Below are 27,939 nucleotides of genomic sequence, written 5' to 3'. Positions count from 1 at the left end.
GAGCTTCTCGGGTCGGTCAGAGAAAGCCTTCAGAGAGCAGAAGGGTTGGTTGAAGAGGGAGGAAACACCTCAGACAGAAAGACCTGAAGTTCGAGGCTCGATCTGCGCAGGCGCAGTTATCAGTTGGCCAAGAACTTTATCCCCTTTTGTGCAACTGCTCCGCGTGGTGGTAAGTGCGGCCCGGGTCCCGGGGGTCCGCAGCCTGCTCCCCACATTGCTCAGTGTCCCGCTGCCCCGCTTTCTGCACGTCCCAAGCTCCACAAACCTCCTCCCCGAACCCCTACCTCACTTCCCTGTCCCGCATCTTTCTCTGCCATCCCTCAGTCATCCTCTCTCCAGTGGAGCCTGAGAACATCGCGCCCATCGCGCCCATCCCACGTCTCTGAACCTCTTCTGCGCACCGCTCCGGAGAAGCTCCAGGTTCTCTCTCCCTACGTTTCGTACCTCCTCCTCCCATCTGCACCCCAAAATCCTCATCCCTTCTCTTGGGATTCCTCCTCCCCAGCGATTCCCACTTCCCGGTGGCTTCTCCGGAGCCCCCCGCCCCTCCCCGCGTGCCCTTCCATCACCCTCTCTTCCAAGCTTCCTTCTCCTCTAGTTGTACCGTGTTCCGCATCCTCGCTCTCTCCAGCCTCACTTTCTGCCCAAGTTCAAGCTCCGTGAGATCCTCCGGCTCCCATTCTGCCGCGCGCCCCGCCCGTGACACTTCCCTAGCTTTGATCTGGACGCCCTGTGGAGACTGGGAGCGGATGAGTGGGTGGGAAGAAAACGGATGCGAGGAATTCAAAGGAAATCTGGTGGAGAGGGTCAGGAAAAGGGAACTATCTGAGAAGCGTCATACTTTTACCCACACACACACAAGGAAAAGCGCTGAAGAGTCGTATTTGCGTGAGGGTGTGCTTAACTATGGATGTGAGGAGCCCAGGCTTCCCTTTCCTACTCTCTATGTGGATGGTTTTAGTAACTAAACAGGCTTCCGGTTCTTGCTGGACGGTCAGGCGTGGGTGGAAAAGCAGACTCCTTCTGAGTCCAGAGGCTGGCTCAGCGCCTCATATTCTGAAGTTAGATGGGGAACTAGATGTTTGTCTCTCTGGGCCTCTCAATGCCAGTGAAACACCAGTGGGATGGGGTGCGCTGGGGGGCTTCTTGTCAGAAGACCCTTGCCTATTTGACTGTGTGTACCTCAGAAGATCCCCGGCATAGGTCTATGTATAAATCTCTTTGGATGACTCAGTGAGCCCTCTGAGTAGATAATATCAGAAAAAATTATCTTGTATATCAGAGAATATTGTGTAGGTAGGTAGCTCTTTAAAGTTAGAATTTAAATTATTATCATTTCATTATTAATAATAAAAATTAATATTATTTAATATTATCATTTATTTCATTATCATTTAATTCATATCTCCCCATCTTCTCTACATCAGTGTTTTAAGATAGTATGAGATACTTTATCAAAAGATTTGCTAAAAGCTAAGAAAACTGTATCCATAGCATTCCTTTCATCTACTAGTCTAAAAATCTTTTCAATGCATGAAGTTAATCCAGCATGCTCTTGATTAACCCATGCTGGCTTTTCAATTACTGCTTTCCCTTTTTGGAAATTCAACTAAATATATTTTTATTGAACCTTTACAGAATTTTTTCAGGAATTGAAGTCAAGCTCATCAGTCTATATTTTTCAGTTTTTGTTATCTTCCTTTTTTGAAAATTAGATTAACATTTACTTTTTTCCAATCTTGTTCCCTCTTTCACATTTTCCAGGATCTCTCATAGCATTGACAGTGACTCTGCCATCACCTCTGCTAGTTCTCTTAGGTCCCAGAAATGTCATTCATCTGAACCTGGTGACTTGAATTCATGAAGGTTAAGGGTTCATTCAATTTCTACTTACTTATCCTGGATATATACTTTCTGTTAATCATTTTCTTTTGTCATTTCTAATGTAAAAGTTATTCTCCTTTGCTGAGAAAATAGAAACAAAATAAAAATTGAGCAGCTTTACCTTCTTTCTTTTATCATTTATCATTGTTCTTTCCACCCTAAGCAAAATTCTTATTGCTTCTTTCATCCTCCTTTTCTCTCCCAATATAACTTTTTTAAAACTCCTTTTTGTTGTTAGTTAATAAGCATTTATTTAGCACTTACTTTGTGCGAGGCATGGTGCCAAGCATTAGGATTAAAATAAAGGCAAAAAGAGTCCCTACTTTCAAGGAGTTCACATTTTAATAGAGGTGGACAATATGCAAACATATATGTGCAATACACAGGGTGTATTAGAAGTAAACTTAGGGGGAAGGAAGTAGCATTAAGGGATGCTGGGAAAGGCTTCTTGCAGAAGGTAGGATTTTAGCTGACTTAAGGAGTTGGTTAAGAGAGAAAGTATTCCAGGCATGGGGGACAGCCAGGAAAAATTAAGAGAGTAGGGAAATAGGTTATTATGTGTAAGTAACGGCAAAGAAGAGAACAGTGACACTAGACCCTAGAGTATGTAAAGAGGAGTAAAGATATGAAAGGGAAGAAGCACCTAGTTATAAAGGGCTATAAAAGCCAAGCAGAGTGTCATATGTTTGATCTTGGAGATAATAGAAAGTCATTGGAGTTTAATGAGTAACTCTACTGTGATATGGTTAGATCTATGCTGTCAGAAGACCACTTTATTAGCTGTAATGGTGAGAGGTCAGGCAGGAAGACCAATCAGAAGACTATTAAAATAACCTAAAAATATTAAATAAATAAAAATATAAAATAATAAGGACCCTGCACTAGGGTGGTGGCAATGTTTGAAATGTTGCAAAGATAAAATAAACAGAATTTAGCAAAAGACTGGAAAATTAGATTGGGGAGAGGGAGTGAGAAGGAAAGGAGCTAAAGATGATACCTGTGTTGCCAGCCTCAGCTCATTCTGAGCTTTAGCAATCCTGACACTATATTTATAATATCCCATGCTGTGCTCATATTTTTCTTCTGTTGCCTGATCTGCTTCCATATTATTTACGTTTCTTTTTAAAATCTAAATTAGTTGGTGAGACCAGAGCTGAATGCATAGGTTTGAAAGAAATCTGCATGGTGATGATAATTTGAAACTATAGGAATAGAAGCTTTTGCCAAGAGAAAGGAGTGTAGAAAGAATAAAAGAGGTCAGAGAGCTGAACATTGGAAAGCATTCATCTTAAGGGGTCAAAAAGAAGATGCAGAACCAATGAAGGAAATAGGGAAGTAGTAGAATTTGACTCCAGTGCTTATACACTATGGCACCCAACTGCCTCAAGAAATCATGTCAGGCTGTCCCCATGCATGATTTATTCTTCTTCCTCACCTCTATCTCTTCTACCCATGTAACATGTTTCAAATCCATTTCTTCCTCTCTATTCCCACCATCCTTATCTTCCTTCAAGCTCTCCTTATCATTTTTGTGAATTATTGCAAGTCTAATAGGTTATCTCATCTCTATTCAATTCATCTTTTATATAATTATACAAAAAATCTTTCTGAGACATTCTGAGAATAATAAAAGTTATTATTCGGTTTAAAAAAACTTAAGAAGCTCCATATTGTCTCTTATATAAAGGTCAGAATCCTTTGCTTAGCTTTCAAAGTTTTCTGCAACGAGATGGCAAATCTTTTCAGACTTATCTTGATGATTATTCTCCATGTAGTTCTGCCTCAGCAAAACTGTACTGACTCCTCTCCATCCTCAAATATGTATTCTCCAGCTTCTATATATTTGCTTAGAAAGATCTCTATTTCTATAATCTTTTCCCTCTGAAATTGTTAAAATTCAGTGCATCTTTAAAGTAAAAATGCCCCTTCAGTGAAATTCTTCTTAATCTCCTTGGTTGGTAGATTTTTCCTCTCAATCTTAATATGGTACTTTATTTTATTACTTTCTTAAGTATTCATCATGCAACATTGTATATTATATTTCTCTTGATGTTGTATTTTTTCCACTAGAATAATCTCAATGAGAGTGAGGATTTTTGTTTTATCTCACATTTGTATATCCTTCAGAATCTAGCTTGGTGTTCTATATACCATAGATACTTAGATGTCTATTGAATGAATAAATGACTACTGAATTTACTGATTAAGCTTCAGAATTGCAGATGGAACAGAAGTCAGACTGCAAAAGGTTATAGAGAAACTGAATATTGATTAAGTAGATATATGTACCTATATGTCCATTTGAGATTTCTGTTGATTTCTGAACAAATCTTTGGTTGAATTAATGCTGATAAAAGATTGCACCTTGAACTACAACTAGGAAGCTGTCTCTCTGGGTCTTTTACTGGAATTGTGTAGCCCCCATTTCCTGGATATCAGTGGTTTCCTAAACAAAGGACTACTCTAAAATATCACCTGACTCCTGAAGAATATAAAGGAAATAAGGCTTATTGCTCCCCCCACATCCCTGCCATGGAGGTTAAAGAAAACTAAGGAAAAGAGGAAGATGAAATAAGTACTTCTGCTAAAGATGGATGACACAGTGATTAAAAAAAACAAAAACAAAAACAAAAAAAAACCTGCTGGATTGCTAGGTCCTTGTATTGCTTTTTGGTTTATATGTTTTTTGTGTTAAAGAGAATAATATTTGGATTGGAAAGGATAAACAAAACTATTATAATATCAGACAAAAGTGGATGACAGTAATATTTAAATAGCTGCTCTTGGAGTCAATTTCTCTGGCCCTGATCATCAGGCTTAAAGGTTCTGAAAGAACAGATGTAATTTTTGAGCCACTGTTTGAATGTTGAAAGATTGTTTGAAAGATTATAGAAAGTAGGATAGAAGACACGGGATCGGAGAAGAGCAAATGTAGGAATTCTTGGTACAAAGAAAAGGAAGAAATTAGCATAGAAAGCCAGAATAGCTACATTAAGAAAATGTCACAATCTTAGTTGTGGTTTTTTGAACAAGATAAACTGGTAAATCAAGGTATTGTTATAGATATAGTTTACTTAAATTTTAACAAAGCATTTAATGAATACTCTCATTCTATTCTAATGGGAAGGAAGGAGAGATCTGGGTTAGATAATAATATAATTGGTAGATTTGGAAAAGTTGAATGAGCAGATACAAGAGTTAGTCATTAATAATTGTATGTCATCTTAAAAATCTTGACTGATTAGAATGTTGGATCAAATCAAAGAAGATGACATTTTATAGGGATAATGTAAAGAGAATTAGTCAGGTTAAAAAGAATTAGCTTTACAAAATAACGTTTTGGTCATGTATACTTATTGTGTATCTAAGTTATATTTTAATATATTTAACATCTACTGGTCATCCTGCCATCTAGGGGAGGGGGTGGGGGGGTAAGAGGTGAAAAATTGGAACAAGAGGTTTGGCAATTGTTAATGCTGTAAAGTTACCCATGTATATATCCTGTAAATAAAAGGCTATTAAAAAAAAAAAAAAAAGAATTAGCTTTAGTTACAAGTTATCCAGGAAATGGGGGCTACACAATTCCAGTAAAAGACCCAGAGAGACAGCTTCCTAGTTGCAGTTCAAGGTGCAATCTTTTATCAGCATTAATTCAACCAAAGATTTGTTCAGAAATCAACAGAAATCTCAAGTGGACATATAGGTACATATATCTACTTAATCAATATTCAGTTTCTCTATAACCTTTTGCAGTCTGACTACTGTTCCATCTGCAATTCTGAAGCTTAATCAATAAATTCAGTAGTCATTTATTCATTCAATATGTGGTTTTTAGTGGACCCGCAAGCACATTGACTCAGTTGTACAATGTGAGAGCCAAAAGAGCTTATAGGATTGTTAGAAGCAGCACAGAGTGTCCAGAAATAATCCTAGTGAGAATCTGGTTGAACTCTGGTTGGATCAGACCCAAGTAGCATGTTATAGTAGATCCTGGGCATCACGTTTTAGGACAGACACTTATAAACCAAAGAATGGCCCAAAGGAAGGTAACCATGATGGAAAAGGACCTCAAGTTCATGACCTGTGGGGATCAAAGAAAAAAGCTGGAGATGTTTAGCCTGAAGAAGTCTAAAAGGAGCCTAGATAAATGTCTTTGCAAGAATTTGAAGGACTGTCACATTTAAAAAGCTGAAGATTTAAGTTTATTCTGCTCAGCCCCAGAAGGCAGAACTAGAATCATGAGGGAAAGTTTAAAAAATACAAATTTAGGCTTGATATAAAGAAAAACATCCAAGAATTATTGCTACATTCAGAGTAGGCTCTCTTGGGAGGAAGTTATTTCCCTTTCAGTTGAGTTCTTTCAGCAAAGTCTGGATGACCCATTTCAAGAATATTATAGAAGAAAGGATTATTGGGGAGAGGGGAGATGCACTGGAGTAAATCACCTCTCTAAATTCTTTAGTAGTCTACAGCCATCCACAAGGAAAAATGGAAAACAAAAATAAAATAAATAAAAACTCTAAAAGAAGATGTCCAGAGCTAAGACATGGTAGGCAGACATAAGCAATTCTTTCATTAATTTTATGCCATCTCTACCATCTTTCACTATTTGGCCTTCCTCATTCTATTTTGATAAAATTGGTCCTTGTATCTGTCCCCTAGACTGATCACTAGGTATGTTGGTGGCTCCACACCTTTCAACTATTTTACCTCTTTTAGCAGTATCTTTGGGTGTTGAGTTTTGATTTTCCTCTTTATTATAATTTATAGAGATTTTTTTCCCATTCATATAGGACAAATGGGCAGCATGAACAGATCTAGGTAACAGGAGCAAAGATTTGAAATCCATATCCTCATAAATCCTTTTGTTTACTTTATTCTGTTTCTGCCCACTATAGCAGAAATTTATAGCCATACAGAGTCTGGGATACTAGAAGGAGGATTTTCTGTAAGTTGCCTTAGAGCCTGAAGGCTCCAGTTTCTCAGAAAGCCAAAGATAATGAAGTTAAAGAAAGATTCTTCAGGGAACAGGTATCTATAAAAGGGCAAAATAAATCTAACCTAAGGCCTTTTTCCAAATTGTCATTTCAGATCTACCAAGATAATTCATTTTTTCCTTGTGTAGCTATAATTCTTAGAATTTTTTTAAAATACTAAGCTTATATCAGTCTTTAAAAACTTGCACTCATGGATGTAGTTCTGTTTCCCGGGGCTGAGCACAATAAATCTAATTCTTCCTCTACGTGACATATTTGAAATAGACATTTTTGAAATATTTGAAAAGATAGTTATCTAGCTCCTCTTTATATTTCAGATCTTAGTTTCTGATACAAAGGCTTTGGGATAATTGGTGCTGGAAAAATTCTTGCCCAATCTGGCTTTGTATAACTTTGCTTAACTTTCCATATTTTTTTTGTAATCCTCATTTTTTATGTTAAGGATATAATATTTTCAATACTCCAATATATTCACCATTTACTACAATATGTTCACTATTTTCTATTGTTAGACTTTACATTAATTTCAGGTCTTCACTAGGACAATGGATGCAGTTATGACTATTTTTGTATGAAGTTTTTTTCCCCTTTTAAAATTATATTCTTAGGATATAGTCCTCACAGTAGATCTATTAGATCAGGAGATAATCGTTTTCATGCAATACACAATAAGAGTGTTCTGTCTCATATTGCTTAGTAAAAATATCAATTTCCAGTTCTATGAGTTATGCAATGGAGAGTCTATTTCCCCAGGGCTCCATCAACATTGAGTTTTGACCTTTTTAGGAAATGTTTTTTTTCAAAATATATATTTTGTTATTATTTTATTTGATTCTGATTAATATTACATTAAATTATAAATTAATTTGGGAAACTATTAGCCCTCTATTAACATTTTCCAAGCTCTGTCTTGGTGTGGGGATGACCATGGATTCTTTTTTCCCCCCAGATAAAACTTAAGGAAAGTTTTATGTCTAACCCTATTAATGTTAAAGATATAGAAATTATTTCATGAAAGAATTAATGAATTAAAACATTGGATTGGGATAATGAACATTTTCAGTTATACCTGATTAGTGGGCTAGATTATATTTTCTTTATTCCTTATGTTTACTAAAGAAGAAGTTGAGGTTGGTTGTCCAATGACAAGGTTAGATTGTTAGCAGAAATGCTGGAATGCTGTCGTATATCATTAGGGAGAATAATATTTGGGGAATTAGATGAATGTCTTCAAACATATTCTAAAACAGTTTCTAGAACATGTATTTACTATTATTCTCTGCCCTAGAATAGCACCAGGAAAGACAATGTAAGCAAGGGGCTAAAGTTGAAAGTTACCCAGTGACACTCTATACATTCTATTAAGAGTAGATTTGAGAAAGTATATAATGGATGTGATGGACTTCTCCTTTCTGGTCAATTCAATACAGTCTTCTAAGTGGGTGCATCAGTATTTAACGCCTAAGATTCAGGTTGGCCTAGTGGTCCCAGAGACAGTCTCAAAGGCAAAAAGACCCAGCTTCAGGTTCTACTTCTAACACTTACTGGCTTTGGGACCCTGAGCATTTAAAGTCACTTAAACTCTTAGTACTTTAGACCTGTAATGTCAAATTCAAATAGAAACAGTGGCCATTTACCTAAGCATAAGAAATTCTGTGGGCTGCATATTGACTTAGAAATAGCACATGTTTATATACTTATTTTTTTAATTAAAACACCAATATGTGAAGATCAAATAGGAACTACATTTTAATCTGGTTCTGGTCATATTTGGAAGTGTTATGAGCTGCACAAAGCCTGCTTGTTTGACACCTCAACTTTAGGCAATTCTCTAAGACTATAAATTACAAAAACATATCTCATTCCATTGGCATAGGGAAAAAGAGTTCATTATACCAATGAATTGCAGGTCTACTCCCTTTTCCTAGCCTGTCTCAGGTGCCTTTCATTTAATAAGTATTAAGTTGGATTTGTTGTTGTTTGAGTCATGCCTGACTTTTCATGACACTATTTGGGTTTTTCTTGGCAAAGATATTGGAATGGTAATTCATGTTATTAATTGATCTGCTATCTCATTTCTCATAATGACTGTTCCAGACCTCTTCTTTTCTTTTTTTCCCTCCACAAAAAGCTTATTTTTAAAAAGCTTTTTATTTTTTAAACACATGCACAAATAATTTGACATTGACCCTTGCATAGCCCTGTGTTTCAGTTTTTCTCCTCCTTTGCCCCACCCCTCCCATAGATGGCAAGCAATTCAATATATGTTAAACATGTTAAAATATATGTTAAATCCAATATGTCTAAACATAGTTATACCATTCTCTTGCTGCACAAGAAAAATCAAATCAAAAAAAGGAATGGAAATGAGTAAGAAAACAAAATGTTAGTTCTCATAGTCCTTTCTCTGAGTATAGATGGCTCTCTTCCTCACAAGATCATTGGAATTGACCTGAATCATCTCATTAGTGAAGAGAGCCACGTCCATCAGAATTGATCATTGTATAATATTGATGTTGCCGTGTACAATGATTTCCTGGCCCTGCTCATTTCACTAAGCATCAGTTCATGTAAGTCTCTCCAGGCCTCTCTGAAATCATCCTGTGGTCATTTCTTACAGAACAATAATATTCCATAACATTCATATACCACAATTTATTCAGCTATTCTCCAATTGATGGGCATCCATTCATTTTCCAGTTTCTAGCCACTACAAACAAGGCTGCCACAAACATTTTTGCACATGTGGGTTCCTTTCCCTTCTTTAAGATGTCTTTGGGATATAAGCCCAGTAGAAACACCACTGGATCAAAAGGTATACACATTTTGATAACACTTTGAGATAATTCCAAATTGCTCCCCAGAATAGCTGGTTCTATCTTGTCACAACTCCACCAACAATGTATAAATGTTTTTATCTCTTCAGTGATAGACTCTTTCTTTGTCTACATCAGCTCCTCTTCTTTAACCCTTAATCCCATCTCCTTTGAAACATTGCCCTCAGTAATCCTTCCTACCTCACTTTATTCCTTTCTGCCTATAAACCCTCTCAAGTTTCCTCTGTCCTCAAACAATTCTCATTTGACCCTACCACCCTGTCTAGGACTCCTCCTAGAACTCCCCTCCCTTTCTTTGAGGTAGCCAGGTGGTATGTATAGTGGATTTAGTCTCTTTAATGGGAGAACAGGGAATAAGCACACCACAGAGAGTCAGGACTTGAGTTCAAATTTGACCCTGGGCAAATCACTTTACTCCATTTGCCTCAGTTTCCTCATCTATAAAATGAGCTCAAGAGGGAAATGGTGAATTATTCTAGTACCTTTGCCAAGAAAACTCCAAATGGAATCATGAAAAGTTGGACACGACTGAACCAATTGAACAACAACAAAAATTTGGCCTTTAGAGCTTTTTACAATTTTACAATCTCAGTCAAGGCCACCTTTCTAACCTTATTCTATTTTATTCCTCATGCACTCCCTTTCTCTTCCTCTTAAAATCCTTACTTTCCATCAAAGTTCAGGTTCCTAATGAGTGCCTCCCTGCCCTCCCTTTTTTTAAGGTATTATTTTGTGCTTTCTTGCTTTGTAAGTATTTATGTGCATGTGTATATATATACATACACACATACATATATATCCTCATGATAGAATGTCTTTTTTTTTTTTGGCTGAGGCAATGGGAATTAAGTGATTTCCCTAGGGTCACACAATCAGGACATGTTAAGTGTCTGAGGCCAGATTTGAACTCAGGTCCTCCTGACTTCAGGGCTGGTGCTCTGGCTGCCCCAGAGAATGTCACCTTCTTAAAAACCAGGAGTGTTTCAATTCTGGCTTTGTATTCCCAGCATGTAGGATAATGCCTGGCCCATACAAGATCGTTAAGAAATGCTTATTAATAGAATAAATAGGTTTTGAACAGAATTGAATAAGGAGAGAACAGTGTCCAAAAAAAAAGGTCAAAGCAGAATAGAATGCCCAAGATAAGAGAGTGGTAGACCGTGTTAAATGTTTCTGTGATCAAGAAAATGGGGAATGATAAAAGGTCATAGGATTTAGCAATTTAAGGACAATTGGAAACCTTGGGAATATCAGGGTAACTCAAGTGGTGAAGTCAAAGCCAGATTGCAAGGATTTGAGAAGAGAATAAAAAAGTAGAGAAAATGAATGTAGAATGTACTCTATTAATATACATGATTGGATAAAGAATGGTCCCTGCCCACTCTCCATGCAAGTCCTGATGTGTTGTATAGGAAATGACGATTTTGGTGGGTGGAGGCAGAGAGAGAGACAGGGAGAGAAGCTGGGAGAGATTGGGCTGGGTTCGAGACTCCGAGCTTCTGGTTGTGTGGCTGCTGGTCGAGCTAGCTTCTTGACTCAGCTGCACACATTGCTATCGCCGATTCTCTTCCACCTCCGATCCTTCTTCACTGAGAATAAAGACTGACAATTTTCCCCTAACCTGAATTCCTGTCTCGTGCTGATCTTAAAATACACGATCTTCACATTTGGCTTTGTACAGGAGTTTGGGTATATATTGAATGGTTGCTGAATCTTATAAAACTGTTTTCTCTAGGGACCTCAGCAGCTTTTCTGGACAGAAATAGAAAATAGAATTTTTTTTTCATTCAATAAGTACATCTCAAAAAGATTATATTTCTTATCCCATATTACATATGAGAACAGTTATAAATTCAAATAAATAGGTCCTGAATTTCAGGGTGGATATGGTTCTATCTCCTGGGACTTGGTTGAACCACAGGTTCAGAGTATCAAATGCAGGAAACCTTATTCTTGCACCTTTTTTTTTCCTATCCTTGGAAAAGGATTGGGACTGCTTCTAAACTGAAGATTGGACACCTGTTCTTAAGGAACATGGTGGTGATATCCAACTGGTGTGTGATGGGGTTGAGCCAGATGAGTCTGGAATCTACAAGACAAAATGATTTTTCTCATGATTTCTTTCTCCCCAGTCCAGTTTTGCCTTTTCAAAATTCTGACTTTCCTCAACTGGAGAGCATCAAAGAGGAGGGAATGGCTTCTTGGCGCATGAAAGTCAAATCAGTGGTAAGTTGGAATTCCTTTTTCTCTCCTGAAATATTAGATCTCTGAGTGTAGAACATTTCCTTCTCTCCTAGAGACTTTCCTAGAGCTTCTTTGCCCAACAAAATACTATCCTTCACAGGGATTTTAGCCCTTATTATTCGCTCCCAGGAGCTGTGCTATTTTCATATAGGAAAGAATCATGACACAGTCTCCAACTCTTTGAAGGCAGCAACTATTTATTCGATTTTTTGTCTTTGAATCCCTAGTGTACATAGGAGGTACCTAATGTTGGTTGGTTGAATGAATAAATTAATTTGCCTAGTCTCCTTTCCTCTCTACCAAATGTTTACATGATCATTTGACAAATCATTCAGAATTTTGAAATACTCAGAAATGCATTAGGGTCTATGAACAAACCAAATTGGAAGTATGAAAGTGTGGTTCGTTACCTTGAATACTTTCTAGTTTTCTTGGGGGGAGACAGAGGAGTGACAAATTCATGAAATAATAAGTCACTAGAGCCATAACTAGTCATTTTTGTATTTGGGGCTAATTATACAAAGCCTTCAAATCAACTATGTCATTCATAATGTGAAAATAATACAAGAATAAGAAACATTCAATTAAGTAGAAGGGAAAACCAATTGCATTCATAGTGAAGAGGACAGAATCTCAGAACAAATCTCCAAGGTCATCTAATCTTACTCATAGGATATGGACCTGCTCTTTCCACTTAATAGGCATTGGCAAATCACATGGAAAGGTACCCCTGGGATTATTAATGTATAGGAGGGAGAAAGGCTGTTTCTCCTGGAAAGGATTGAGAGAAAGAAAACCCAGGAAATATTTGGGATGGAGTGAGACTGGTAGAGAATTATTTTATTGGAATGAGGGAGGGATGTAATAGGCTTAGTCTGTTGTTCCCACACATACTAAAAATCTAAACCTCTTCTTCCTGGCTTTTTTTTATCATCATCTGAGATCTAGTAGGAAAGTCACCAAAGAAGAGACCCTGACCAACATCCCAATTCCAAACTCACGTTCTTTTCAACTCCTTCTACTCTCCTGAAGAAACACATGCTGAGATTTTCACTCTCTACATTTTTTTCTCACTTCTTTGGAAAAAAATGTTGTTTCTTATTTATTGTAGCAACATCAACAAATATAAACATTTTAATATACCAAGAAGTACAGAAAGGAGAATTGTATATGAAATCATGTACTTCTATTGTATAGTTTGGTTTTAAATATATATTAAATTTAACATGTCCTTCAGAACTTCTTTTTGCTCTTATCTGTGTGTTTTTAAATATTTCATTAACATTCTCTTGGTCCTTTTTTTCTTTTTCCTCATATTTCTACTCACCAACTCTACTCTGCATTCAGAGATTCTTCCTACTAAGTGTAGCCAAGCAAAACAAATCACTATATGGGGTATGTCTGAAAGTATATATATCTCATTCTGCAACCCCAGTCCATTACTTATCTGCCAAGAGGTCATTCTCAGAATTTAGATATATTGTGTCAAAGAAGAAAATAAAATTAACACAAAGCAACTTTATGAGAGTGAAACCCTGATTACTAGAGAGATCAGGAAGAGTGGAGAAAAGAGAGTTGATGTGAGATATGGTGTGGAGGAAGAATATGTTAAATGAATAGGGATGGAGATTAAAGAATGAAGAATAAGGCTGGGCCTGAGTTTGTGAACCTGAGTGACTGGAAGGGTGGCAGTTTCTTGGCAGAAATAAGGTTAGGAGGAAGGGCAATTGTAAAAGGGAAAATGAGTTTCGTTTTGGATGTATTGTGTCTGAGATGCATATGGGACATGCAGATTGGTGATGTAAGATTGAGCTCAGGAGAAAAACAAGGACAGGATTTGGGAGTGATGAGTATAGATAAATGAAACTTATGGATGAGGTTACCCAAAGACTGTAAAGAGAAAAGAAAAGAACCTAGGCACCTCCAGCTCTGGGGATACAGTGGCAAGTGAGGAAGTAGAGGCTACCAGTATAGATAGCTTTTTTGGAAGAATACAGGACAATAGCTGAAGCAGAGACTAAGATCAAGAAAAGTGTTTTTGAGAATGAAGAAGAATTGAGCATGTTTGTAAAATCAGAAAAGCCAGCAGATACAAGATGACAGTTAGAGAGAGAGGAAGGGATTATCCAGGGGTCCTCAAACTACGGCCCACGGGCCAGATGCAGCAGCTGAGGACGATTATCCCCTTCACTCAGGGCCATGAAGTTTCTTTATTTAAAGGCCCACAAAACAAAGTTTTTGTTTTTACTATAGTCTGGCCCTCCAACAGTCTGAGGGACAGTGAACTGGCCCCCTATTTAAAAAGTTTGAGGACTCCTGGTTTAGACCTTCACAGGAGAGATGCAAAACAAGGGTATCAAAGTGAAGCGTAAAGGAAAAAAAAAGAGTTTCTATATTCCAGAGAGAATGGAACTGAAGAGGAGAGAATAGGGGAAGATGCTGAGATGTGGAATTGAGAAAAAGGATAGTACTCACAAAAGATATTCTCTGTTTTCTCAGTAAAAGTAAAAAAAGCTGAGTGGAGGAGAGCAAGAATGGTGATTTGAGGAAAGAAAAGGATTGGAACAATTACTGTAGGCAATGTAATAGTCAAAAAAGAGTAAAGCAATTTCCAAGCATCAAGAAGAACCCGGGTGAAATTAATTTAACTAAATTCAATAAGCATTTATTAAGTGCCTACTTGTGCTAGGCATTGTGATAGGTGCTAGAGTACTAAAAAAAGTGAAATAGTCCCCACCATTAGCATATATTACTGGGAAAAACAATATATTCAGAGATAAGCAAATACAAAAAAATAAGCACAGTATTTGGAGGGAGGGTTTGAGACCATGTTTCTTATTTCTTTGTTCTTCTGATAGATTTGAGCAAACTTTTATACATAATAGCAAATCAGTAAATACTTTGTTTGACTTGGAACGTTCAGAATCTTTCATTTAATCAGCATATATAATTTCATCCACTTTCTCTGCTACCAGCTCTTCTCATTGCCATTTGGGGGTATGGTCCCAGGTTGAGCAGAAATGTGTTTGCTATTTCAGGCATCAGTGACATTTGAGGATGTGGCTGTGAATTTCACCAGAGAGGAGTGGAAGTGTCTGGGGCCTGCTCAGAGAGCCCTCTACAGGGATGTGATGCTGGAGAACTACAGAAACCTGGTCTTCCTGGGTAAGGGTGGCTTCCCTTGTGCCTGAAGAGTCTCTCTTTTGGGCTGTTTTTATTTCCATGGTTCTTAAAAACCTATGGAACCTCTGAAAAGTTTTTCAGGGTTTGACTTTGAAGTTCTAGACTCCTTTGGGACCTAAAAACAGGATATTCATAAATAGGTAGTTTTATTATGCTTCTTATAGCGCTGCACTTATCTCATCCTTCAGAGATTCTGAAGACCAAGGGGCTGGGACTCAATCCTAGGATGAATCTTTATACCCAGCACAGATACCCGAGTTCTTGTTTTTACCTATGAGCAGGGCATCAAGTTTCCAAACCCAGTGTGATCTCCCAGTTGGAGCAAGGAAAAGAACCCTGGATGGCAAAGAGAAAAAATCCAGGTGAGTAAAAAAACACAACATCACTGATCCAGAGTTGGGAGGACCATTAAGGTTATTGAATCCAACCCTTCTCAGGGAGAATCCTATAGTGGAATCCCACTATTTCTTCCTGAGATGCCCAGTCCACATATATGCAACCCTAATTGTTTGAATACTTTGCCTTACATCAAACCTAGATACTCTTCTCTGTCTTCAGGTCTTCTCTAGGCCAAACAACCCTCAATTTCTGATCCTTAAATGAAAACCCAGGAGACAGGAATCACTGTCAGTAACAGTTATTGAGGGGGTGGGAGCTTGGAAATGTTGGTTGGATAAATCCTTAAAGCTTCCCAAGCTTGTGGAGAAAACTGATTCCATTTGTATGAGTCTCCTCAGAAACCTTAACATATCCTATAATAGGAAGGAACATGCAAGGTCATCTACTTTCCCACCCAATGTAGGAATCACTTCTTTGATCACCACCTTGCCTTGGTTTGAATTTTTTTAATAGTGTTTTATTTTTTTCTAATTACATGCCATTCATTACTTTAGTATTCATTTTTTTTTTTACTTTGTATCAATAGTATTTTATTTTTCCAATTACATGTAAAGATAGTTTTCAACATTTGTTTTTGTAAGATTTTGAGTTCCAATTTTTTTCTCTGTCTCTCCCTTAACATCTCCCTCTCCAAAAGAGCAAACAGACCAATATAGGTTATACATATGCAATCATTTAAAACATATTTCCATATTAGTCATGTTGTGAAAGAAAAATCAGAACTAAATGGAAAAACACTGAGGAGAAAAAAAGCAAATAAAAAGGGGGGTAATAGTATACTTTGATCCACTTTCAGTCTCCATAGTTCTCCTTTTGAATGTGGATAGCATTTTCTATCTTAAATCTGTTGGAATTGTATTGGATCACTGCATTGCTGAAAAGAGCTAAGTCTATCATAATTGATCATCAGATAATCTTGATATTACTGTTACAATGTTTCTCTAGCATCAGTTCATATAAGTCTTTCCAGGCTTTTCTGAAATCATCCTGCTCATCATTTCTTATAGAACAATAATATTCCTTTACATTCATATACCATAACTTATTCAACCGTTCCCCAACTGATGGGTTTCCAATTCCTTATCACCACAGAAATAGCTGATATAAATATTTTTGCACATGGAAGTCCTTTTTCTTCTTTTATGAATTCTTTGAAATATAGACCCAGTAGTGACACTACTGGATAAAGGGATATGCACAGTTTTATAGCCCTTTGGGCATAGTTCCAAATTGCTTTGCAGAATAGCTAGATCACTTCATAACTCCATAAACAATGGATTAATGTCCCGGTTTTCCCACATCCCCTGCAATATCATCTTCTCTTGTCATCTTAAGCTAATTTGATAGATGTGAGGCAGTACCTGAGAGCTGTTTTAATTTACATTTCTCTGATCAATAGTGATTTAGAGCATTTTTCATATGACTAAAAATGAATTTAATGTCTTCATCTGAAAATTGCCTGTTCATATCCTTTGATCATTTATTAATTGGGAAATGACCTATATTCTTATAAATTTGACTCATTTTTCTATATATTTTAGAAATGAGGTCCTTATTAGAAACATTGGCTGTAAAAGTTGTTTCCTAGCTTTCTACTTTCCTTCTAATATTGGCTGCTTTGGCTTTGTGCAAAAAATTTTTAATTTAGTGTAATCAAAATTAACCATTTTGCATTTCATAATGTCTCTAATTTATTTGGTCATAAATTTCTCCTTCTCCAAAGATCTGACAGGTAAACTATCCTCTGTTGGACATTCATCTTTATAAGATTTTGAGTTCCAAATTTTTCTCCCTCCCTTCTTTAAAATGATCAATTTGATATAGGTCATACATATACTATCACATAGAATATATTTCCATATTAATCATAGTTGTGAATGAAAAAAACAGATCAAAAAGAAAAAAAATGCCATGAAAAAGAACAAAGAAGTGAAAAAAAAGTTTTCTTCAATCTGCATTCAGAGTCCACAAGTCCTTTATCAGGCTGTGAATAGCATTTTCCTTCCTCACTCCTTTGTACTTGTCTGGGATCATTGTGTTGCTGAGAAGAGCTCAGTCATTCATCATTGACCATCATACAGAATTACTGATTCTGTTTATTTTGCTTTGCATCAGTTCATTCAAGTCTTTCCAGGTTTTTATGAAATCTACCTGTTCATCATTTTTTTATTGAACAATAATATTCTACTACATTCATATACCATAGTTTGTTCAGCCATTCCCTCATTATTGGGCATCCCCTCTGTTTTCAGCATTTTACCATCATGAAAAGAGTTTCTATAAATATTTTTGTATATGTAGGTCCATTCCCCCTTTTTATGATCTCTTTGGTATATAGAGCCATTAGTGGTATTGTTATTAATTGTTTGTTGTTAGTTCTCCTAGAGGTTGCTGGATCAAAGGGTATGCACAGTTTGGTTGTCCTTTAGGCATAGCTCCAAATTACTCTCCAGAAAGATTGGATCAGTTCACAGCTCTTCTAACAATGGATTAGTGTCCCAATTTTCCCACATCCTCTCTAATATTTATCACTTTCTCTTTTTTTTGTCATATTAGCTAACGGATAGCTGTAAGGTAGTATCTCAGAGTTGTTTTATTCTAATCAAAGTCATTTAGAGCACTTCCTCATATGTATACACATAGCTTTGACTTCTTTATCTGAAAACTGCCTGTTCATATCCTTTGACCATTTATCAATTTGGGAATAGCCGGTATTCTTATAAATTTGGCTCAGTTTCTATGTATTTGAAAAATATAATCAAAATTATCTATTTTTCACTTCATAATTCTCTCTCTTGTTTGGTCACGAATCCATAAATCAACTTCTCTGAGAATTTAGATGCTATACCACTTGGTGCATATGTTTAGTATTCATATTACTTCATTGTTTATGCAATGATGTAGTTCCATTCTTTAACTCTTTTATTTAGATCTATTTTTGCTCTTGCTTTGCCTGAGATCAGGATTGCTACTCCCACTTTTTTTTTTTTTACTTCAGCTGAAGCATAATAGATTTTGCTCTAGCCCTTTACCATTATCCTGTGTCTTTCTGCTTCAGGTGTGTTTCTTGTAAACAACATATTATAGAATTCTAGGTTTTGGTCCATTCTGCTATCCACTTCTCTTTTATGAAAGAGTTCATCCCATTCACATTCACAGTTACTGGGTATTTCCCTCCTCCTGTTTGTCCTCCCTCTCCTTTCATCCTTCCCTCCTTCTGTTTACCATGTCCTTCTTTCTGTTAGCCCTATCTCCCCCCCCCCCACACACACACACACATCCTTATCTTGATCATTTTCCCTCCTACTTCACTGTCTGGTAAGAGAGATTTCTAAATTCAACTTATTGTGTATATTATCCCGTCTTTGAACCAAGAGGTCTGAGAGTAAGGTTCAAATGCCCACCCTCCCATCTTTCCCTCTGTTGTAATAGGTTTTTCATGCTTCTTCATGTGAAATATCTATTGCATTTTATGTCTCCCTTTGTTCTTTACACCCAGTATGCCCCTCTTTCTCATCCCTTAGTTATTTTTTATGTCATTTCCTCAAATGCACTGGGGCTTAAGAGTTCTCATTGGTTTGCTGAAGAGGGGCTTGCTGCTGGCTTTCTGGGATGTTTCCTGTCCTGGAATGTGTTCTCTTTTTGCCCAAATGAGACAGACCTTTCATGTCGATCTTCCACATTTCTTGGTCTAAAACGTCATTTTACCCATCTTTTTGCTGGTTTTGCTAACCAGGATTTATTTTGGGGTGCTATTTTATGGTTGTTTGGAGGTGAATATGGGAGATTTATGGCAACTAAATGCTAACTCCACCATCTTGGCTCTGGCTTGAATGCTTTTCATGTCAAGCTCACTGCTTTGTTCAGTGGCCTGTTCCATTTTGCTGACTGTTCACAAGTTTTCCATTTATTTGAGATGGATTCTCTTCTTTGTAATTTTTATCCATGGGACCTAGCTGTCCTCTTTTGAACAATCTATTCTATTTCCCAGTCCATGGGGAAATCCATTAAATATTTGAGTAGGACCATAATGTGCATCTAAATATTTGTCCTTTATTCTTTCCTCCTTCCCTTTTGTTTCATAAAAGGAAGCTCCCCTCAGTTTAGGCTCATAGGCTTATAAAATATTAGAACTAGAAATAAATTTAGAGAGCATTTAATTCCATTCCCCTCTTTTTCTAGATATGCACATTATAACCAGACTTACACCTTGTGGATTACGTCCTTCCTCATTTCCTCCAAAACTTTGATCTCCTGATTATTTCTTTCTTCTCTAGAATCTTCCTTTATTTCTTTTTCATTTATAGTTCCTTCAGTTATATAATCAGTTCTACAGTTGCCACAGTTTATTAACTCTTTCAATCTTGAATTTTTTACATTGCCTTCTTCACATCCTTCTTATGACATACTGTTTCTTGCAATTGTGTCTTTGAATGTCTTCTATCCTCTGCTGGGAGTACCCTTTCTTTCCTTAAAGTATATCTTTTTTCTTAAAATTCCTATTTAAATTCTTCACTTTGAAACCGCTCCTGACTCCTTTAACCTATATTAATCTTTTCTTTATCTGAAGTTCTAAATTGTACCAAGTCCTATGGTTTTTGTTCTATAAAACATTTTATACAATTGTTACCAGTCTTTGTACTTTTTAAAAAATGCCTCTTAGTCTGGACTATTATAATAACCCCCTAATTGTTCTCCATTTATTTTTTCCTCCCTTTTGATAATCTTCTACCCAGGTCCCAAAAGCAGAAGCCTGACTATATTACTCCTCTGCACAATAAACTTTAATGACTTCTCTTTTCCTTTGGGTTCAAATAGAAATTCCTCTGTTTGCCCTTTAAAGCCTATCACAACTTGTTTCCAACCTACTCTTCCACCCTTAAACATTCATTGCTCCTCTTCCTGGTGCACCCAAAATGATTTTCTTACTATTCCTTTTATAAGGTCCCACATTTCTAATCTCAATGACTTTGCATTGGCAGTTCCATTTCTGTAATGCTTTCTGTCTTTCTTTTCACTTCTTAGAACCCCTGGTTTTCTTCAAGGCTTTAATCTCTTGCCATGAAGCCTTTCTTGATCCTCCAAGTTCAAATTAATTTCCCCAAACTACTTTGTATTGTTTTGTACATAATTTTGTACATAATTGTACATAATGTACATAAAATGTACATTTTATCTTCTCAGGCTAAAACATAAGCTCTCTGAAGGCAAGAGCTATTAAACTTTGATCTTTGTATTCCTAGTACCTAACATGATATCTGACTCTTTGTAAATACTTAATACATGTGTGATGCTGTACTCTGTCCTAAAATCCTGGCTTTAATTATGTTGTGCTCCCTTCTTGGGAGTCTTTCTTCTCCATTTTTTCCATATTTTGAAAGTCAGAGAATCACCCTCATACACATGATCGTTAAACTCAAGTAAGCTGATGAAGTCACCAAGTGAAAACACAAAAAAAAAAGTCCAGGACAGAGCCTTTGGTATAACCTCAGTTAGAGGGAATGAAATGGATAATAATCTAGCATAGCAAACTGAAAAGGAGTGGCCAAACAAATGAGAGGAGAAGCAAGAGAGTGTGATCACAAGCTTCTCGAAAGGAAAAGCTAGCAGGAGAATCACACAAGTAGTAAATAATCTTGCAGCAATGAGAGATGACATTATAGGAAAAGAGCAAAGGCAGAAAAAACTGTTAAGGGATTATTGTAATATTTACCATAAATTAAAGCCTGTTCTAAAGTGGTAGCAGTAAAAATAGAGAGTTTATAGGTGCAATGGTACAATCATGGTTGTAGAGATAGAATTGGATGTAGAAATTAAGGAATTAATTGCTTAATGAAAAAGCATTTAAGTGGTTTTTATGTACAAAGCACTTTTACAAGGTCCAGTGCTGAGCACTGGCCATCCAAATACGAATAGACAACCTCTAACCTCAAGCTTAAATCCTAAAATAGAGAGATAACATATAATATTGATGTCTGGGGAAGAAAATTTTACTTTGGGGAGCCATAGGGATAGATGGTTAAATTTATAGGGCATTAAATTGACATGACCTTTTCAGAAGCAATGGTAATATTGATTTGATTACCATGACCAGGGCAAAAGGTGGAATGTGAGAGATAGCTAGAAAGGAATTCTGGAGGTTCATGTCTGGTATAAAGATGATGGTCCCACTGGGGACAATGGCAGGCAGATGATGAGATGCTCTAAGTCAGGGGTCCTCAAACTTTTTAAATAGGGGGCCAGTTCACTGTCCCTCAAACTACTGGAGGGCCAGACTATAGTAAAAACAAAAACTTTGTTTTGTGGGCCTTTAAATAAAGAAACTTCATAGCCTTGGGTGGGGGGATAAGCATCCTCAGCTGCCGAATCTGGCCCACGGGCCGTAGTTTGAGGACCCTAGCTAGGATGAGATGTGAAGGTGAAGAATATTCTGGGAGTTAAGGGCTAACAAGAAGAAATGTAGCTAAATGGGCAGGTATATTTTCAATCAGTCACTAATCAAATTAGCTTTTTCCAAGGAGAAAGAAGAGTCAAATAATACCAAGATTTTAACCATGGGACACTGGGTGAATAATAGTGCTGCTAGAAATAAGAAAAGTCAAGAGAGGAACACTTTAGAAACAAAGAGGTTCAGTTTTAGATATATTGAGTTTGAGGTACTGGTAAAATACTTAGGTGGAGATATCTAGCATATGGTTAGAAATATGATTCTAGCTCTTGATAGAAAGGCCAGGCCTAGATATAGAAATTTGGGAGTTTTGAATATAGCATTATTATTCAGTCCTTACTTTACTTTGTAGCCAGTCTTAATCTAGTTGTCACCTACTTCAACAAGATACCTTTACCTTCACTCCCTTCACCTTCTAAACTTTCCCACCTTGCTGACCTTCAATAGTGGAATACTCCTACCATCTAGTTTCTCTCCTCTTTTTTTGATCAACAAAAGCTTCAGGAAAAAATCATGAATCACTTCATCCAGTACCTTCTTGAGGTAAGGGATTTTTGTTTTCATTTTGCCTTTGTGTCCCCAACACATAGTACAATGCCTTGTACATAGTAGGTACTTAATAGGTACTTATGGTATTAGATTGAATGAAACCATCCTGAGTCCACTACAGATTTGAGCTCCTTTAATTTCAACTAGGCTTTCACTTTTGAATGCCTGTCTTTGTCTTATTAATCTTTTCATATTACTCATAGGATTACAGTCTCCACTGAATTGAATACAATATTTGTTTCATTAAATTCATTTGCTTTCTGAATTTTTACCATATTGTAGGACTCCTTGCCCACTCCCCACAGGTCCAGTTTATGAATAGAAAGGATCATTTGTGCCAGTTGGTTCAGAGGGTCAGGGATTAACAGTAGGATGTAGCCACTTCAGGTGCTCATGGAATTTAGAATATGATACCAGTGACAAATATGTAACTCACCATTTGTTTTCCATGGGAGCATTACCTTGGTAGGTAAGGTCAGTAGACCAATGAGTTCTGATTTTGATTTCTCAGTAAACTTGAAGATGTAATTAGCAATTAACATAAAAGGACAAAGTAATTTCAACATATTAAAAAATCATACTTTATCTACCAACTAGTTGCATACTTGGTGGTTCATAAACTTTCTAGATTTCTAGATTGTTTCTTGGAGAAGTGCAGTGTAATAAAAAAGAACACTGAATTTGGAATGACCAATACCTGCCTTCAGATCCCAGTTCTACTTCTTAGTGCCTGTATGTTCTCAAGCTTGTGAATTAATTAATATGGCCTCAGTTTCATCATCTATAAAAGGAAAGGTTTAGATTTGATAACATGAGATCCCTTGCAGTCTAAATCTTTGGTCCTCTGAACTGAAGTTCCAGAGGTCTTCTCTAGGCCCTGAATCCTCTAGGTAAAAGTAGTGATTTTACTTCAGGGAGTAAGTCAAGCATTAAGCATTTATTAAGCACTTACCTATGCTAGACACTGCCCTAAGTGATGAGAATACAAAGAAAGACAAAACACAATCCTTGTTCTCAAGGAGTTTGTGATTTAAAGGAGGCGACAATAGGAAAAACATTACATTCAAACAAGATATAAACAGGATAAATTGGAGAGGACTAAAATTAAGAGCAATTGGGAAAGGCTTCTCAAAGAAGATGGGCTTTTAGCCAGGACTTGAAGAAAGTTAGGAGGGAAAGAGAGTGCCACACAGAGATAGAGTGTCTTGTGTGAGGAACAGCAAGGAGTCCCTTAGTTAGGCTCTCTGATTTGGGCTCATTGCTTCATTTTCCTGTCTCAGGCTCACTGTCAGTCAATCAGGCAGGCCACTTATACCTTGTACTCATTATTTAGTTTGTATGTTTGCACTGATGATTGCATCTGTATAGAAAACTCTTAGTGTGGAAAATCCCTCCATAACTGCAGTTTTTAGGACAATGAATGGTTAAGTTCAGGGCCACATAGCTAATATGTTAGAAACCGGACCTGAGCCCAAAGGTCTTTCTGATCCTAAGGACAACTTTTCATCTAATAGGGCCATACTGACCCTCCACTTTGTACTCAGTGTTGTAAATTTAATTCTCCTATTCACTCTATATTAATTTCCTTATTCCTAGTTCAGAGAACAGAAAACATGTACTTTTTTTTAAAATTTCCTTTAGTATTGGAGACTAAACCTGAAAATAAGAAGTCAACTCAAAACAACAGCATTTCTGAAGAGGTCTCATCCCAGGAAGTAATAAGGAAAAGACTCACAAGGGGTAAAAAATTGAAAAGTAATGATTCATTAGGGAACCTTCAGAAGGTACAGGAGAGAAATTTGAGTCAGAAGACATTGCCCAAAAATCAAATCCTCACTGGAAATAGAGATTCTGAATGTAATGAATTGGGAATAGATGTGAGTCAGAATTCGGACCTTATTATACAACAAAAAGTTCCTAAAGGAGAGAGTGACAATATAAGTGGAAAGAAGCTCAAATGTCATTCAGACACAATTAAATCAAAGAAAATCCGTACAGAGAAGAAGCCATATGAATGTAAAGAATGTGGAAAAGCCTTCAGGTGGTGTGCAGAATTCACTCAACATCAAAGAATTCATACTGGAGAGAAACCCTTTGAATGTAAAGTATGTGGAAAAGCCTTCAGATGGTGTACAGACCTCACTCAACATCAGAGAGTCCATACTGGAGAGAAACCCTATGAATGTACTATATGTGGGAAAACTTTCAGATGGAGTACAGATCTCATTCAACATCAGAGAACTCATACTGGAGAAAAGCCCTACAAATGTAGTGAATGTGGAAAATCTTTTAGTCAAAGAACAAATCTTACTAGACATCAGAGAACTCATACTGGAGAGAAACCCTTTAAATGCATTAAATGTGAGAAAACTTTTAGCCGGAGTACACATCTTACTCAGCATCAGAGAATACATACTGGAGAAAAACCCTATGAATGTAATGAATGTGGAAAAGCCTTTAATCGAAATACACACCTTATTCGGCATCAGAGAATTCATACAGGAGAGAAACCATGTGAGTGTAATCAATGTGGAAAATCCTTCAGGTGGACTACAGACCTTTCCCAACATCAGAAAACTCACACTGGAGAAAAACCTTATGGATGTAGAAAATGTGGGAAAGCCTTCAGTCGAAGTACACATCTTACTCAACATCAAAGAATACATACTGGAGAGAAACCCTATGAATGTAATCAATGTGGAAAAGCCTTTAGGTGGCGTATAGACCTTACTCAACATAGAAAAATTCATACTGGCGAGAAACCCTATGAATGTAATGACTGTGGAAAAGCTTTCAGTCAGAGCACAAACCTTACTCGACATCAGAGAATCCATATTGGAAAGAAACTTTAGTATCTGAATGATTATTAAAAAGATGAAGCAAATATTTTATTCAGCATTTGAAAATTCATTACTACAGGGAAACCCTATGTGCATAATTTATAAGGAAAACTCATATATATGTGTTTCAATAAGCACAATGGGAACCTTGAGAAGGTAGTGAATAAAGGCAAGGTTCATTTAAGGCTGATTCTTTCCTTAATTAAATATTCTTAAATCAAAATATCTCAAATTGTTTCTAAAATTGTGTAAAGAGGATAGATTTTATTCTCTTAATCACTGCCTTTGAAAAGCCTATTCTTGTTCTTCTTCCTCTTGGTTAAAGAGAGATGTGAACTATAAGAGTCTATAGGTATCCATGATATGAGCTTTATGGAATTTTATCCAGTATTAAAATCAGAAAAGAATAAATGTTCTTGTGAATGACAGAGCCATGTTTTGTAAAACCAAACAAGGATTCAGACAAATGCACAAAAGATTCGGAGAACTGAAAAATACAGAAAAACAAGGCATGCTTACACACTCCTGCCATAGAAAGGCAGAAATGCCAACTTGTAACATTGATATATGTTACAATCTTTAAAATATATGCCTGCTCTTTATAGTTTTTTTTATCTTTGCTCCATTCCTGAGTTAAGGAGTAGAGAAATTTGCTAATAAAAATCATTACAATACCTTTTTTTCTCTCTGATCTTGGAGAGTTTTTGTATCATTAAAAGAAAAAAGATGGGAAACAACCATTTTACTAAGGAGTACAATTCCAAATGAGAGATTACTCTCTTCCTAATTGCTAGATATCTTTCTTGAATAGGGAAAACAGCTCTTTATTAACCCAATCAAATTGGGTTCATTGTTCATCTTGTTCAGCTCGTCTTGTCCAGGCCAAACTGAACTGAAAGAGTGGGAATTTTGGCCCTTAACTCCTCAGTACAATACATTTCCATTGCTGCAGATTTCCCTTCCTTAGTCTTGTTATTTTCCAATTTTTCAATGAATAAAATGTTGTTTTAAAATGGGAGCATCATGTATGATCTGATTTTGTTTTAATGGAAATGAGAGTAGCATTTTATTTCAATGGAGATAAGAGTAGCATAAATATTAATGTTCAATATCTTTCCTGTTTATCCTCTTCCTCTCCCCCATGTAGTCTTCTGTTAACCTCTTCCTTTGGCCTCTTAATATTCCAAAATTGCTTCTTTCTCTGATCTCCTTTTTTCTTTCTCTAATATATTTCTTCTAATATGAAGAGTTTAACAAAGAAGAAAAATTTGAAAGAGAAGAGATAAGAAAGATTTAAAAAGTATGTTATTTTCTGGAGTTATATTCAATCTGTTATATTTCATTCTTCTTTCCTTCTCCAGCTTGTGCCTAGAAGATATCTATCAAATGAATGAGTTTAGGGGCTTCCTGAAGAGCTCTCATCTGACACTATGGTAATGAGCAAACTTTGCCTCATCATTCCTTAGGCCCTTCTATTCAGAAGTTAATGATGTTTTCCTGGGAAAGGTCTAGAGTAGAGATTCTTACCTTTTTTGTGTGTCATGGACACCTTGGGCAATCTGGTGAGATCTATGGATCCCTTCTCAGAATAAAATACATAGAGTGATAGAGAATAGCAACTTATATTGAAATTGTTATTGGAAATCATTTTAAAAAATAACATATGGTCCATCTATGGATCCCTAGTTAAAAATCCTAATAGAAATGAAGTAGCCTCTATGTTTCTTGCAGGAAGGGAATGGCAGTTGATCCCTGTCTTGGCAGTTTTGGAGGCCAAACTTGGCCCTTCTTTTGTTTCTGAAAGTTCTTCCTCTGTGGCTATGTCAGTAGCCATCTATTTCCTTGTCCCATCCGAAACTGAAATGAAAGAGTCAGAGAAGTTAGAAGCAAATATACCTTCTAGCTTTGGTGGTATTACTCCCTAGAAGTCAATGGCTAGGAGTTGACAGTGGGACCCAGAGGATGCTGTCAAGTCCAACACTAGAAGTTGGCTGTCGTGGGTTCCAGGTGTTGGTATAAGTGTATTTTTTATAGAACCAGGGGCTATTCCCCACCCCTTTGCCCTGGTAGCCTCACTCCTTCTCATTTAACCATAGTGACCAAAAAGGACAGCTCCTAATGAGATCACATTCGCCCTCTGGTCTGAAGTTGCTATGGCTGTTACTGCTATTCTCTTGGGTTTTTCCAGTCCAACACAGAGTCGTGAAGTTGGTCACATCTCAGGTAGTCACTGAGATGGAACCTATTTCTCAGAAACCCATTCTGGATCATGAAGATCTGCAGTCACAGGAGAAGCGATGTCATTGTCTCTGCTATGGGTCTGGGGAGAGCAGCTGAGGTTATGCTATAGGACTTTCTGCCAAGGGCTTCAGGAAGAAGACCCAAAGCTACAGGAATCATAAAGCATTCCCTTATCACATATGTGTTGGGGAAAGGGGTCTCTTTACATAGTAACTCTGTTATGTAACAATATATGTCAGAGATGGTGCTAAGTATGGCTACCGCATTTGGAACACTTACTGTGTTCCCAGCACTGATCTAAGCAACTTGACTCATTT

At 36.8% G+C, this 27,939-nt stretch overlaps 1 protein-coding gene across 1 annotated transcript; it reads left to right on the top strand.

Moving 5' to 3' along the window:
• The first annotated feature begins 54 nt into the window (after positions 1–54).
• LOC116421743 (zinc finger protein OZF-like) lies at positions 55–26,859 on the top strand. Its single transcript, XM_031954335.1, has 5 exons — positions 55–169; positions 11,851–11,944; positions 15,001–15,127; positions 15,427–15,507; positions 24,183–26,859. The coding sequence occupies exons 2-5, from the start codon at positions 11,912–11,914 to the stop codon at positions 25,391–25,393; spliced, it is 1,452 nt and encodes a 483-aa protein (XP_031810195.1). The 5' UTR covers positions 55–169; positions 11,851–11,911; the 3' UTR covers positions 25,394–26,859.
• The last annotated feature ends 1,080 nt before the right edge of the window (positions 26,860–27,939 follow it).

Source organism: Sarcophilus harrisii, chromosome 2 (genome assembly GCF_902635505.1).
Source record: "Sarcophilus harrisii chromosome 2, mSarHar1.11, whole genome shotgun sequence".
NCBI classification, from domain to species: domain Eukaryota; kingdom Metazoa; phylum Chordata; class Mammalia; order Dasyuromorphia; family Dasyuridae; genus Sarcophilus; species Sarcophilus harrisii.
This window is presented reverse-complemented; position numbering and strand designations above follow the sequence as displayed.